The sequence below is a fragment of the Canis lupus genome, chromosome 17 (genome assembly GCF_011100685.1).
Source record: "Canis lupus familiaris isolate Mischka breed German Shepherd chromosome 17, alternate assembly UU_Cfam_GSD_1.0, whole genome shotgun sequence".
NCBI classification, from domain to species: Eukaryota; Metazoa; Chordata; class Mammalia; order Carnivora; family Canidae; genus Canis; species Canis lupus.
This window is the reverse complement of record NC_049238.1, coordinates 25,572,737-25,587,674: the sequence shown is the minus strand read 5'-3', so window position 1 is coordinate 25,587,674 and position 14,938 is coordinate 25,572,737. Positions and strand designations below refer to the sequence as shown.

The 14,938-nt window shown below is 43.8% G+C and overlaps 1 protein-coding gene and 1 pseudogene across 1 annotated transcript in view; both read right to left on the bottom strand.

Annotated features, from left to right (window-relative positions):
• Nucleotides 1–5,119, bottom strand: part of YIPF4 (Yip1 domain family member 4) — a 28,706-nt gene extending 23,587 nt beyond the window's left edge. Inside the window, exon 1 of the mRNA XM_038561216.1 lies at nt 4,877–5,119. Coding sequence (XP_038417144.1) covers nt 4,877–4,955 — 79 coding nt within the window. The 5' untranslated portion in view covers nt 4,956–5,119. The remainder of the gene's footprint in view (nt 1–4,876) is intronic.
• Nucleotides 5,120–11,721: 6,602 nt separating this feature from the next.
• On the bottom strand, nt 11,722–13,337 carry LOC119877190 (annotated as a pseudogene).
• Between the last annotated feature and the right edge of the window lie 1,601 nt (nt 13,338–14,938).

The following is a 14,938-nucleotide window of genomic DNA, read 5'->3' as shown; positions in this document are numbered from 1 at the left end:
TAATTTACAATCCTGTAAATTAGGAGGACACCTGTGACTGATAGTAGAGATGGAAAAAACAGGAGAAATCCAAATTGCTAGAGAGAAAAACAGTGAAGAGAAAGGTTCCAAAAAGGCAGGAAGATATGGGCATAAAAGCACTAGTAGAGGCTTATTCTAGGAAAGGAGGAAAAGAAACTTTTCCTGTAAGATTTGCAGGAGAGGGCATCCCTGGGTGGCTCAGCGGTTTAGCGCCGCCTTCAGCCCAGGAAGTGACCCTGGAGTCCTGGATCGAGTCCCACATCGGGTTCCTTACATGGAGCCTGCTTCTCCCTCTGCCTGTGTCTCTGCCTCTCTCTGTGTGTGTGTCTCTCATGAATAAAAATTAAAAAAAAGATTTGCAGGAGAGATGAATGTTTCAATATACATACAAAGATATTCAGTAGTAGAAAAATAAGAAGATGGGAAAATGGCTATCAGGTGGCTTAGATCATCTTTCTTGCTTAGTTGTCTCTGCTCATTACCTTTCCAACTCCTTGCTGAATTTCTGTTGAATTAGTATTGGCTTCAGTGCTAGGAGCACAACACCTTTATCTTAATCAAAAAGTATCATGTAATCATTCATTCATTCATCACTGAGTTCCTGCTAGTGCTGGGCTCTGTGCTAGGCAGTGTAAATGAGTAAAGCACAGCTTCTAACCCTGAGTAGCTCATGGTCTAAATCAGCATTGTTCTAGATCTGTGAAGATTTAATATAAGACACAGGGACAGACAGCCTCCACCAAGGAGGCTGCACAGTTCTTAAGTAAATGCTCTTCCCCCCTTTCAACTGGAAGAACTCCCACTTATTCTTCACAATATACCTCCTCTGTCCCTGAAGACTTCCTTCATCCTTCCTGCAGTTAATCACTTCCTCCTGTGAACCATACTTTTTATGTCATTTATTATGTACAATGAAATTTATCTCTCTTATTAGACCATCTCTTGGTGTCAGGGACTTCTTCATTTGCAGACCCTTGCACATGGAGATACTTAGTTCATCCTACAGATAAAGAACATTATCTATCCTTCAAAATTTGGCAAAATATTATCTCCATTAAACTGCCCCTTATCTTACAGTTAGAAAATATTTCCTCCTCTTCTAATTGTTCATAACATTCTAAATCAGTACTTCTCAAGCCTTAACATGCATATAAGTCACAGGGGGATCTTGTTAAAATGCAAATTATGATTAAGGCAGTATCTGTATTACTAAGTGCCAAGACATAAACTAGGCAAAGTGTTTATTTATCAGATACAAATAAAGTCAAAGGATCCTGAATACTTCTATACTACACTTTACATATACATAATGGTATAATTACATTCTTATATTTACATACATGCATTTTATCACTGTTTCTGCATACAGTTTTACACCATTGACTTGAATGTTCAGGTTGGATTTCACTATTTATTTATTTATTTATTTATTTATTTATACATGTATTGGCTTATTCACACATAGCTCATGTTCATTTAACTTAAACATGGAACTTGCTTTAATATATATTATCTTAAATACCCCACGATATTATGCGTGCTTTTTATTCATTTCTAAATTTTTTAAAGATGAAAGCACGTGACCTCAAGAGCATGTGCAAGTAGGGGGAGAGGGCAGATGCGGGGGAGAGAATCTCAAGCAGACTCCATGCTGAGCGCAGAGCCCTAAGATCTCAGAACCCTAAGATCACAACCCGAGCCAAAAATCAAGAGTCGGACACTTAACCCTACTGAGCCACTCAGGCACCTCATTTAAAAATTTTTAAAAATAAGTAATCTCTACACCCAACACAGGGCTCAAACTTACAACCCCAAGATCAAGAGTTGCATGCTCTATGGACTAAGCCAGCCAGGTGCCCCTCCTTTTCATTTTATAGGTGACAAAATGGAAGCTTACAGAAGTTATATAACCTGCCTGATACCACATAGCTACTATAAGTCAAGACGTTAACTGAAGTCTATTGGCCCTAAATCCAGTAACTTTTTATACCATCCAATAGAAGCTGTTTTATAGTCCCAAGCATCAATGTCATATGAGATAAAAGCATAAATCATTTATTCCTTCAACAATTATTTTGTGATGTTTATGTTCAGGTTCTGTGGTAACTGCTGTGGTATAAAAAAGATCAGGGAAGTCTCTGTTTCTGAAAGATAGTTAAGCAGGTTTTCACCAAAGAAACCAAAGAAGGAACATTACAGTTCAGTCTTCAGTCTCAACTCCGGGTAAGGAGAAAGGCAGTCTAAGCATGAGGACCAGGATATGCATAGGTGTGGAGACAAAACACCAAGGAACATTTTAGAATAAAGGATATATATGTGCAAAGAGTACAGAAAGGTATCATTAAGAGACCTGGATGGAATCCAGAAGGAAAATATACACTGAAAACACTCATGGTTAGAGTAAAAGTAGAAAAAGGGAGAAGAAAGAATTTACATGACATGCTTAGGAACCAGAGAAAAGACAGAATTGCAGTCAAATTTTCAAGTTAGAGAAAAATACAAAAAAAAAAGTGTGGGGCCAGTTAATAGTGAAAACTGAGCAGCAGCATCATTGTTAACATGTGGCAAGCTCTTAACTCTGCCAGATATAGTACTAAGTACTCTGCATTTGCAAAATATCTGAGCACTTACAGATTAATTCCCATTTTGTATAAGAGAAAACTGAAGCTGAGAGGCTAAGGAACTCGGCAACAGCACATAGATAGTAACTGGCAAAGCCAGGATGCAAACCCAGGACTCTTTAACACTATAGATACACTCTTCAATTTACAAAAATGTAAGAAGCATCATAATTTCATGGAAAGAATTCTGATTAGCTCTTAATTCAGATCCTTCACATGGAGGTTACTGAACTTCTCTAAGCCTTATTTTCGTCGTAAAATACAAGACAGCTGATGCTCAACAGAATTCTTATAAGACCAAACAAGTCATCTGCTTAAAATACTCTGTAAATTGAAACTGTACAATGTTATACACCTGACAGTATTATTATAAGTATATCTATCTTTGTCTGTACCTCTTCAAATATATAGGGAGTCCACGTATCCTTAAAAGCTAAATGGAGAAGTTCAAATAAACCTTATATTCCTTAGGTTAGGTTTACTTATTCCGGGTTTCTTAGTATATAGAGTCAATGGGTAAGCTTGTTGTATCACTCTGTTTGTTTTTTTTTAAGGTGTATTTAAGAAAGGTTATTCTGGGGCTTGGGGGTGGGTAGGTTGTGGGTAAGAAACATACACACATAAATACATAAGTTTGAACAATGATAGACAATTTTTCTTTAAGGTCTAGTAAGTTAAAGTTGATATTCCTCCCGAAACACTATGCTATCAAATTTAGATTAAACAAACGGAAATATTTTGGGTTGCTATATTTCACCAAATACTCATATTAACTTTAAAATAGGGCAGCCCAGGTGGCTCAGCGGTTTGGCGCCTGCCTTCAGCCCAGGGGTGATCCTGGAGACCCGGGGATGGAGTCCCACGTCGGGCTCCCTACATGGAGCCTGCTTCTCCCTCTGCCTGTGTCTCTGCCTCTCTCTCTCTCTCTCTCTCTGTTTCTCTGTCTCTCATTAACAAATAAATCTAAAAATAATAATAAAAATAAAATAAATGTATCAGGGGTGCCTGGGTGGCTCAGTCGGTCAACCCATCTGCCTTCAGCTCAGCTCATGAGGCCACAGTCCCGGGATGGAGCCCCACGTGCGCTCACAGCTCATTGGAGATTCTGCTTCTCTATTCCTCTCTCTCTCTCTCTCAAATAAAATCTTTTTTAAAAATTTAGAAAAAAGCAAAATAAATAAATGTATCGGCTATCTTCTCCATGATAAATATAAATTTAAATTTCCATTTTAATTTATAACCAAAACTATAATACTATTCAAGTTTAAGTTAACATACAGTGTCATATTGGTTTTTTAAACAACGCCACTCAGAAATCAAAACAAGGAAAGCAAAACAAGCTATACTAACTGATGCACTCTGAAACCAGATTTCTGAGCAAACGCTAGGTTCTTCTCTAGACCGAAATTTCTACAGCTTTATCATGATTTATATCTTCCTTGTCGGGCAGTAAGCCTGGTGTACACAGTCTAAGAGTAAAATCTGAAACTGACTGGCAGAGAAAGATTCGGGTTACCAAGAGCCTGGTAACGAGCAGAGAAAAGGAGGAAAACAAACTTTTCCTGGGATGTAGAACGATCTCTCCCGCACAACTGGTTCCTCGCGACAGTACAAGGAACTACGCAGAAGCCCTTGAGAACAATCCAACTGTATTACAAGAAGTTTCAGACATACTTCAAGCCCACTTCTCTCAATATTGAGGTCAAACGCTGTATGTAAAATAGGAAGAAAAGTGGGACGCAGACAGGAGGTCAGTGTCCATCAAAAACCAACCAACCCACCCAGCAACTCCCCGAGGGAAGTCTGTACTCTAATTGCAGCGTAGGGTTGTCCGTGGATAGATAAGAGGGACACAGCTGCCCTACTCGGTTTTCATTCTCTGACACCTATTCCCCGGCCAATTAAACCGCCCCTTTTTGGAATAACAGCAAGTCAGGGCAGAAATGAAATCGTACGGTTGCGTGGGCCCATCTGAGGTGCGGGGAAGAGCCGGAGGCCAAATGAGTCATTTGGGACCCCCCTCCCGTCCCCCCCCCCCCGCCCCCGGCCCCGCCCCCCGGCCCCGCTCAGGCCGCTCCGACCGCCCGGCAGGCGCGGAGGGCTGCGGTCCCCACCCGGCCGCAACCGCCTCGGCCCGAGGAAGGGCCCGCCGCGTCGGACCCCGCGTCCCCCGGAGGGCTGGGGGGTGGGGAGGGGGCGGGGCGGGGGTCCGGCCCCCAGGGGCGCAGCCTCACCTTCCGCGTCGGCCGAGGAGACAAAGGTGAAGTCCCCGTTCGAGGGGGAATACGCCGGGGGCGGGCCCGGCGGCTGCATCTCGCGGCCCCTGTGCGGCTGGGCCCAGGCCCCAAGGCGGCCGCGGCACCGGCCCGCACGCGCACCCTACCGTGAGGCCCGCGAGCCGGGAGGAGCGGGCTGGGAGCGAGGCCGGAGACGAGCCGCTCCGGGGCCTGCCCCGCCGAAGTCCCTCAGGCTGCGACCGCCCTGGGCACCACGACGCCGGCGCCCTGACAGGACCATAACAATGACAGCGGCCCTCCGATTGGCTCTTTGTAATGTGCTCTCCCATTGGCTCCTGGAGAAAGGTTCTGATTGGGTCTCCCCTTGTTGATTCCGGAAGTTGACGCAAGGACCGGAAGTTCGCTTCTAATTCGTGGGATCTCCGGCTTCCCCTGCCTTCTTCGCTGCTGTTGTTTACGTCTCTTCTCTCGCGGCTTTTCTTTACTCGTTTCTTCCGTCTTGTTAACGGGATGGGCTAAAGAATAGTGGAACTAGGAACGTTCCTAGAGGTCAGACCCGGTCTAGGTACCGAAGTCGTGTTGCTTTTAGTCATTAGTTGATTGTAATAGGCTTTCAGTTAATTAATATATCGTCTCTGAGAGTCACGTGTGGATGGAAAGGGACTGGGTTGGATGGTAATAAAAAAACAGATATTGTAAATTGTATCAATTGTTGTAAAATTGCCACCCAGAGACTGGGGCTGTAGGCTAGCCACATTTCTGTATGAGGGAGACAACGGAGGCCAGAAAAGGTAAGGAAGGAACAGAATTGGGATAGTATTCAGATCTCCTGACTTCTAGTCCAGTGCTCTTTTCATTACAAGGCCCCGTCTATTGATAAACTTATCCAAGTTTACACACCTACCCACATTTTTAAATGTTTAAGTAAATATGCTTAAATGTAATACCCAAGCTATGTAACTGTGGCTTCCAGTTTGGAGGGAGAGGTTTTGAGGGTGTCGCATGAGACAGACTTGCAGAGATGCATGATGTACCAGTAGTAGAGCAATGGGAAGGCATGGCCAAGTAAAAGGGAATATTGATTTTTTTTTTTATATAGATATAGAAGGTAACAACTCAGTTGGTATTTAAAGGAGGAGTAAAAACTTACAGGCAAAGAGGTGGTGGTGGGGCTAACAGCTTGGGTCATAACATTCCAGAGATCATTCAATGGACTTGGAGAACCGGAAGTCATTTAGTTAACTTGGAGCTTACCTCTCATGGGAGAGAATGGCTACAGATGAGATTGCATGAATAGGTAAAGAAGAGATCATGAATCTTGCGTGCTATTCAAAGGATTAGCTTTTTTTTTCTGGAAGTGTTGGAGGAACCATTAAAGGAATTAGAACAAAGGAATGACATATCAGTTAACCCTGTTAGAATTATTACTTTAAAATATCCACAGTAGTGGGTATTTTCACTTTGAGAGCAGAGACTTGTATGACACTTCCAGAGAAATAGAAGTCTTGGACTAGGGTTGCAGAACTGGAGATGGGAAAAGAGGAAACATATATGGGATATATTAAGTTTAACAATCCACAGGACTGGGGTGCCTGGTTGGTTAAACATCTGCTTTCTGCTCAGGTCATGATCTCAGGGTCTTGGAATTGAGCCCCACGTAGGGCTCCCTGCTCATTGGAGAGTCTGCTTCTCCCTTTCCCTTTACCCCTCCCCCCACTCATGCTCTCTCTTACTCTCAAATAAATAAATACCTTTAAAAAAAAGAATCCACAGGATTTAGTGATCAATGGAAAGAGATTGGGAGTAAGGAAGAGGAAAGAGTCTGCTGTGACTTCATGTTTGTTGTTTAGGTGGTTGGAAGTGTTATTTGTCAAGTGAGGAAACAGAAGAGGACCTGGTGTGGGGTGAGGGGAAAGTTTTGAACACCATTAGTTTAAGAACATGCAGATGGAGCTGTCTAGTTATTCTTTGGTAATAAGGACCCAGTGCACAGAGTTCTGAACTGGAGATAAAGCACTATAATCATCAGTGTATGGTTGGTAATTGCATTTATGAGTACAGATGAGATTCCCCAGGAAGAATGTGGTGAGTGAAAGGAGTGCCAAGAATGGTACTCTCCGGAACACCACCATTTAAAGGCAGTCGAGGAAGGGTTGGCATGCAAAAGAGGTGAGATGACTTGCAATTTAATATAGGATGGTCAGAAGAATGAAACTGGATCATTTTTTTATAATGTACACAAAGACAAACTAAAGATGAATGGAAGACCTAAATGTGAGACAGGAATTTATCAAAATCCTAGAGAAGGACTCGGCAACATCTTTGACCTCAGTCACAGCAACTTCTTGCCAGACATGTGTCCAAGGGCAATGGAAACAAAAGCAAAAATGTAGTATTGGAACTTCATCCAGATTAAAAGCTGCACAGCAAGGGAAACAGTAAACAAAACTAAAAGGCAACTTAGGGAATGAGAGAAGATACTTGCAAATGACAGATAAAGGGCTAGTATCCTAGATCTATAAAGAACTTACCAACTCAGCACCCAAAAAACAACACAGTCAAGAAATGGGAAGAAAACATGAACGGACAATTCTCCAAAGAAAACATACAAATGGCCACCAGCTACAGGAAAAAAAATGCTCAACATCACTTGGCATCAGGGAAATACAAATCAAAACCACAATGAGGGACGCCTGGGTGGCTCAGCGGTTGAGCTACCACCTTTGCCTCAGGGCGTGATCCTATAGTCGCAGGATCGAGTGCCACATCGAGCTTCCTGCATGGAGCCTGCTTCTCCCTCTGCCTGTGTCTCTGCCTCTCTGTGTGTGTTTCTCATGAATAAATAAATAAAATATTTTTTAAAAACCACAATGAGATACTACCTTACAACAGTCAGAATGCTGAAAATTACTAAGACAGGAAACAACAAATGTTGGCAAGGATGTGGAGAAAGGGAAACCCTCTTACACTGTTAGTGAGAATGCAATCTGGTACAGCCACTCTGGAAAATGGTATGGATATTCTTCAAGAAGTTAAAGATAGAGCTACCCTATGACTCAGCAATTGCTCTACTAAGTATCTACCCCAAAGATACAAACGTATCTGCCCCAAAGATACAAACCGAAGGGTCACCTCCACCCCAATGTTCATAGCACCAATGTCCACGATAGCCAAACTGTGGAAAGAGCAGAGATGTCCATCGACAGATGAATGGATAGAAAAGATGTAATATGGATATGGATATATAATGGAATATTAGCCATTGGAAAAGATGAATACATACCATGTACACCAATATGGATGGACCTGAAGGGTATTATGATAAGTGAAACAAGTCAGTCAGAGAAAGACCATTATCATATGGTTTCCACTCATATGTGAAATTTAAGAAAGCACAGAGAATCTTTGGGGAAGGAAGGGAAAACTGAATGGAAAAGAATCAAAGAGGGAGACAAACCATGAGACTAAACTCTGGAAACAAACTGAGGGTTGCTAGAGGGGAGGTGGATGAGGGAATGGGTAATTGGGTGATGAGCATTAAGGAGGGCATATGATGTGATAAGCAGTGGGTGTTATACACAATAACAATAAATTCAATAATAAATTGTTGAACACTATATTATTGTTCAATAATAAATTGTGGAACACTGTATCTGAAACTAATGTGCTATATGTTGCCTAATTGAATTTAAATTTTAAAAAATTGGATGGGATGCCTGGGTGGCTCAGCGGTTGGGCACCTGCCTTCTGCTCAGGTCATGATCCTGGGATTCCCGATCGAGTCCCGCATAGGGCTCCCTGCGAGGAGCCTGCTTCTCCCTCTGCCTATGTCTCCCCTTCTCTGTCTCAGTCTGTGTCTCTCATGAATAAATAAATAAATAAACAAATCTTTATTTAAAAATAAATAAAAATAAAAACTGGATGGTCAGAATATGCAAAATTGAGAAAGAGACAGTTGGACAAAGATTTCAGGGATGTGATCATTTGTACTGGATCCATTCAGTTAAGTTGGAACTATGATTCCTGAATTCATATTCCTATATGTCTTCAGGTTAGAGTTTCTCAAAAGAATAGTTTGTACAAGATTTGTAAAGAAGTGAAGCAGTAGCCATTGCACTGTGAGCCTCTTCTTAGATGTGGTGATTGACAAATGCAATGGGTTCCAGCTTCTCCTGGTGGTCCTATGGTTTGCCTTTAGCTGTTCTTCCTATTTGCAAACCCTGTCAACCAACAGAGGCCCCTAGACAGTTAGCTGTGGCCCCACATAAGTGGTAGCTACGCAGATCAACTGATTTTGTCAGGCTCATGTTAGCAGTTGGATGTGCTTACCTTCTCAAGTCAGTTGGTGAACTCCTTCTCGGGTTCTTCAACTCCCTCTTCTAGAGCTCCACATTCCCAGCCATTATTTCATCAAACAATTTCTCTGTCCCTTTCTCTCTCTCCTCCTTCTCGATTTCCATAATATGTATTTGGTCAGTTTGATGGTGTCCCACAAGGCCTTTATACTCTGATCATCTTTCTTCATTCTTTTTCTCTTTCCTTTGGAAGGAAGATTCCTTCTCTCTCTCTCTCTTTCTCAAGTAAATAAATGTTTAAAAAATTTTCAGCACATTGAAGATATTCCAGTCTTTTGTTTTCTAGTTGCTGTTGAGAAATGAGCTTCATTTCTTTGAAGATGATTTTTCTGTTTTTTTTTTCCCCAGTGGCTTTTAATATATATTTGCCTTTCTATATGCAGAGAATGGAAATAGAAATGAGTAAGTGGTATGGATTTCTTTTTTGTATATGCTTCTTGGAATGTATTGGGTAACCTGAACCTCAATGTTTTTGCCTTTCTTTAGTCACTGAAAATTTTAGTTACTATCTCTTCCAATAGTACCACTATTCATCTCTCTCTCTCTTCTCCTTCTGAAAGTCCAATTAGATATATAATAGTTTCATGGCACTTACTATGTGCCAAGTACTATGTGAGTGGTTTGTGTTTTTTTAAGATTTGTTTATTCAGGATAGAAAGAGAGAGAGTGGGAGAGATGATGGGAGGGACAGAAGGAGAGAGACAGAATTTGAAACAGACTCCACACTGAGCGTGGAGCTTAAAGCGAGGCTCGATGCCACAACCCCAAGACCACAGCCTGAGCCGACACTAAGAGTCAGATGGCCAACTGACTGCGCTAACCAGGAATTCCAGTACTGTAAATGCTTTACATTAAATCATTTAATCCTCATTACAATCTCATGAGTACGTATCTTTCACTTACAAATAAGGAATATGAGGCAGATAAAAGTTAATCACTTGCCAAATATCACAGAAATACTAAGTGGTAAAATTAGGAAGTAGACTCTAGTGATCTGACTTGAGTTTGGACCTCAATGCTCTGAAAACTTATTGTTTTTTGCTACTCTACATTATTCATCCTTTGATGCTTAAGTTTTTTGATGGTTCTGTTTTGTTTTGGCTCTGTTCAAGTTAATAGGTCACACAGCTCTGGTTGTTTACTGAATGTGACACCTTGCAATCAACTTGCAGTAGCCACAATGGAATTTAAAAGAGTAGTTTTGATGTAGCTGCACAAGGGCTGCTTCTCAGTCACTGTTTTGTCAATGGTGATATAATCTTAGTAAATTATAGACACCCATTCCTCCAATCCACACTTTGGGCAGCTAAGGTTAGGATATTTCCAGACTGTGGTTCTTGTTTCTGGAATCTTGTTTCAGGAATTCATGTCTTGTTTTTTTTTGTTTGTTTGTTTGGTTGGTTGGTTGGTTGGTTCTTTAAATAACGGTTTTGTTGACCTTCTAGGAGTGGTACAAATGCTATGTTTATTTTGATAATTTGACTTTCAATGTTTTAAATATTGTTGAAGAGGGCTAGCTTACTCAGACTAAGAACATTTAACTATGATATTCATTGAGACTACCTCAAGTGGGAAACCCATGACTTGTTTATTTTTTTGGTTGTTTTTATATTTATAACATTTTTCTTATCTTAAAATTAATGCATAGTTATTAGAGAAAACAAAGTAAATATCACCCTATTATATTACCTATAGAAGTAAACACCATCTTCATGTAAATCCATACAATCCTTTTTCTAAGCATTTTGTATATAAAATATATTATTTCATACACACTTTTATAGCATTAACATTTTCAATGTCACCATATATTTTTCTACATTTTCAATGCTGCCTTTTATTTCATTTAATGAAGATCTTTTTTTTTCTCTTAATAAAAAAAATAATTTATTGTCAACAAAGGAAATATATACAACAGGAAAGTAAGTGAAAAGGAGGGAGTGAACAAAGCCCCCAGGTGGTCTGCTTGGGCCTCCTGCAGGGATGGAGCGGGAAGAGGTAATGGAGGCCTCCTGGTTTAGGAGCCTGAACAGGTGGGGGAGGAGAGGCGTCCCCCGAGGTAGTGGGACTCAGTTCAAACCCCATCGTGACCACCTCTTATGTAAGGCACTGTGCCAAGGGAGAATGGTGGGGGCTAAGAGGGGGGAAGGAAGGGGGACGGAGAGGTCTGGGTCAGCAAAAGGATTGGGGTAGGTGTTCTCCACAGGCCCAATGCCCTACCATACGACAGCCCTGAGGCCAGCCTTGCCCTTCCCAGGGCCTGGCCTTGTGCCTTGCCAGGGGTCAACATCTTCCAGTGCCCCCAAGTAACAATGGATGCTGCCCCCCATCCTCTCCTCCATCCTGCCTTGGCACCTGGTTTTAGTCTCTCCATCAGGTGGCCAAGCTGGGCAGCTCTGAGTGATAAGCCAAAGGGGGGACCTTGCCTCCTCCCTCCCTCCCTCTCCCCCCCTCCCCCCCCCCCTCCTTCCCCAGGAAAGCGTGAACCTACATGCCACTCCCTGCCTCTGGCTGCCCCCCCATGGTGGTGCTGGACTCTGACAGAACCACAGGCCAGTTGGGGGGTCACCTCCTCCCACACTCTTGGTGCCCTGGGGGTGCTTGGACCAATCTTGCAGGAGGCTGACTGCCGGGGGCTCCTCCATCCGTACGCTACGCGGATAACCTGGAGATCCAGCGTCCCGCGAAGCCCCGGAGGGGGAGCTGGAGAGGGGCTTTCTGGCTGGGGAAGGCCGCCTCCTGCAGCGACCCCTCCTCTGGGTGAGTCCTTGCTGTCTGAGGCCCTGAGCTGTGTGTGAGAGAAGAGCTGGAGGACGAAGCCCGGGGGGTGGGGGGAAGCTGCCGTCGGTGAAGTGACGGACCTCAGCAGGAGCAGCAAAAGTCTCCGTGGGTGAGTCAGGTGATGGGGGGTCTGGGTCAGGGTCTGGGTCCAGGTCCAAGTTTTTGGTCATGGGTCTGCCTCTTTTCTTTCTGACCGGTTCTTCTCCAGGGGGCTCCTTCCATCTCTGACCACGGGGCTTCCTATTCTGTCTCTGAGGCAGGGGCAGCAGGAAGCTCGAGGGGGCGGAGTCCCCTGGGCCGGCTCCTTTTCGGGAGAGATGGGTTGTCCTCAGAGTCGAGGAGAACCGCGATCTCTGCTGGCGTTTAGGCAGGGTCTGGGTCGGAGCCCGGGTCAGCTTCCACATCCTGGCCTGAGTCTGAGGTGGGCGAGGAAGGCTGCTCAGCTCTGATGTCTTGCAAATGGGCCGCTCCCTCACTCCAGGCCTCCAGGATGTTGCTTTTCCCTGAAGGGCTCAGGTCCAGGCTGTGAGGCCGCTGCTCCAGGGTATGCATGCGCGCCGTGTCGGCAGGGGGGGCCGGATTTCGGACCCACGCACCATGCACAGTGCCCGCCCGCTGCCTCCGGGGCTGTTTCCCGCAAGGAACTCCTGCTCCCAAGACACCTGCTGCTTGGGCTCCTCACAGCCACGGCTGCCTGCCTCCAGCAGGCTGGGCCTCGGCGGTGGGGTCTTCTCCTGCTGGGCCACTCTGAGCATCGGCTCGGGCCGTGGAATTGCGGCCACCACCACGGCCTCTGCCTCGTCCTCCCCTTCCTCGCTTTTGAGCGTCACCTCGAAGCAGTCGAGCGCGGCGCCCTCGGCCTTCAGGACCGTGATGCGGCCGAGGCGGGGGGCGGGGGGGGGGGGGGGACGCGGTGACCGGACGCCGGAGGCCGGGCGCGCCCCCAGGGGCCGCCTCCCGCCCCTGCAGCCCCCTCCCCGCCGCCCGCCGCTCCCCGCCAGCCTGCGAGGGCGCGTCCGGGCCTCCCCGAGACCCAGCGCGTCGGACCCCGGGCGGGGAGGGCTCAATCCCTAATGAAGATCTTGCAGTTAATAAAGCCAATTCCCTATCTTTGGACATTGGATTTCCTTCCAAATTTCCATAATTACAAACAGTACCATGATAAACAACCTTTTAGCTGTACCTTTGTACATATTAATGAATGTTTTCTTAGGATAAGATTTTCAAAGAGAAATAACTGAGGTCAAAAGGGTGCAAATGTCTCAAGTATGTACACATTGGTAACTTGTCCTGTTAGAGGTAGCAACAAGTTGTACCTTCATTGGCGGAGTGTAAGAGTACTTTTTTCCCTACTCTGTCTCCATTATCAACACTGGCTATAATCATTTTTTAACATGCTAATATGATGAGTGATGTGTATTTTGTTGTTGCATATTTCGTTGATTTCAATTAACTTATGACACTTCAAAGTACTTGAAAAGTTGACAGAATCTAAATAGTAGGTGGAAGAGACATCTGAAAGGAAATGAAACGAAATGTTTTCAAATTTTAATTAATACTAGTGAGAGAAGAATGTAATGCAACAAATGTAGTGTAAAGGTAAATAAATCCCAGAACCCAGTCAATTATCATTAAACTTATAGCCAAGGAAGCAGATGTTGTATACACCTAAAGGAATGGATGGCAACTCCAGAAAAACTGAATTGAAAGTCCTCAGAATTTATTTAAGCATATTGTAGGGTCATTGCTTAAGGACCAGTATGCCATATCATTGCTAATTCATTTTTAACTTGTTGGTTTTCTATTTTGTTATATGACACCCTCATCCGCTTCATCATTAAAGCCAGAAACTTCAATGTCATTGTTGACTCTTGCCTTTCACTCACCCGAGTCCCATCCAGTCTTCCTTGTTCTACCTCTCCAGTAGAGCTGGAAAGTACTTCTCTTCATCATCATTATCACTACTCTTATTCAAGTTACTATTATCTCTCATGTGAACAACTGTAATCACTTCTTAACTGGGTTTATGATGGAGCAGCTAATCTTTTAATTTCTTAGTTTTTTATTTTTTTAAAGATTTTATTTATTTATTCATGAGAGACAGAGAGAGAGAGAGAGAGAGAGAGAGAGGCAGAGACACAGGCAGAGGGAGAAGCAGGCTCCATGCAGGGAGCCCGATGTGGGACTGGATCCCGATCCGGTGTCTCCAGAATCAGGCCCTGGGCTGAAGGTGGTGCTAAACCACTGAGCCACCCGGGCTGCCCAGTAATCTTTCTAAACACAAACACCACCATGTCCTGTTTAGTGTAGACCCTTTCTGTGGCTTCCCACTTTATTTAGGGTGAAATCCAACTCTTTACCATCGCTTGCTTACCTCCCCAGCCTTATCTCATGCCACTCTCCTGCTTGCAATATATTATTCTGGCTTTTATTCCCCAGTTCTTAGAATTAGTCAGGTTCTTTCTTACCTCTAGGGCTCTGTGCTTGTTCTCTGATTAGAAATTCCTTTCCCAGCACATTTAGGGCTGGTTAAATTCATCCTTGAGACCTCAGCTTAAATGTAACAATTCTAGGTTCTTTAGCTACCACATCAATCTCTATTATAGTATGCTGATTATTTTTTTCCTAGAACTTATCACAAATATGTTATGATTCTACTTATCTACTCACTTATTTATTTTTTAAAGAAGCAAATAAATGAAAACAAAATGAGATACCACTTTACAAACAATAAGATAGCTGTAATAGAAAAGACAGATAATAACAAGTATTGACAAGGATGTGGAGGTGAGGAGCCTGGCTGTTAAGTTAAGTGTCTGCCTTTGACTGGGATTATGATCTCAGGGTTCCTGGATCAAGCCTCATGTTGGGCTCCCTGCTCAGCAGGGGGTCTGCATCTCCTTCTCCCTGTGCCCCTCTCCCC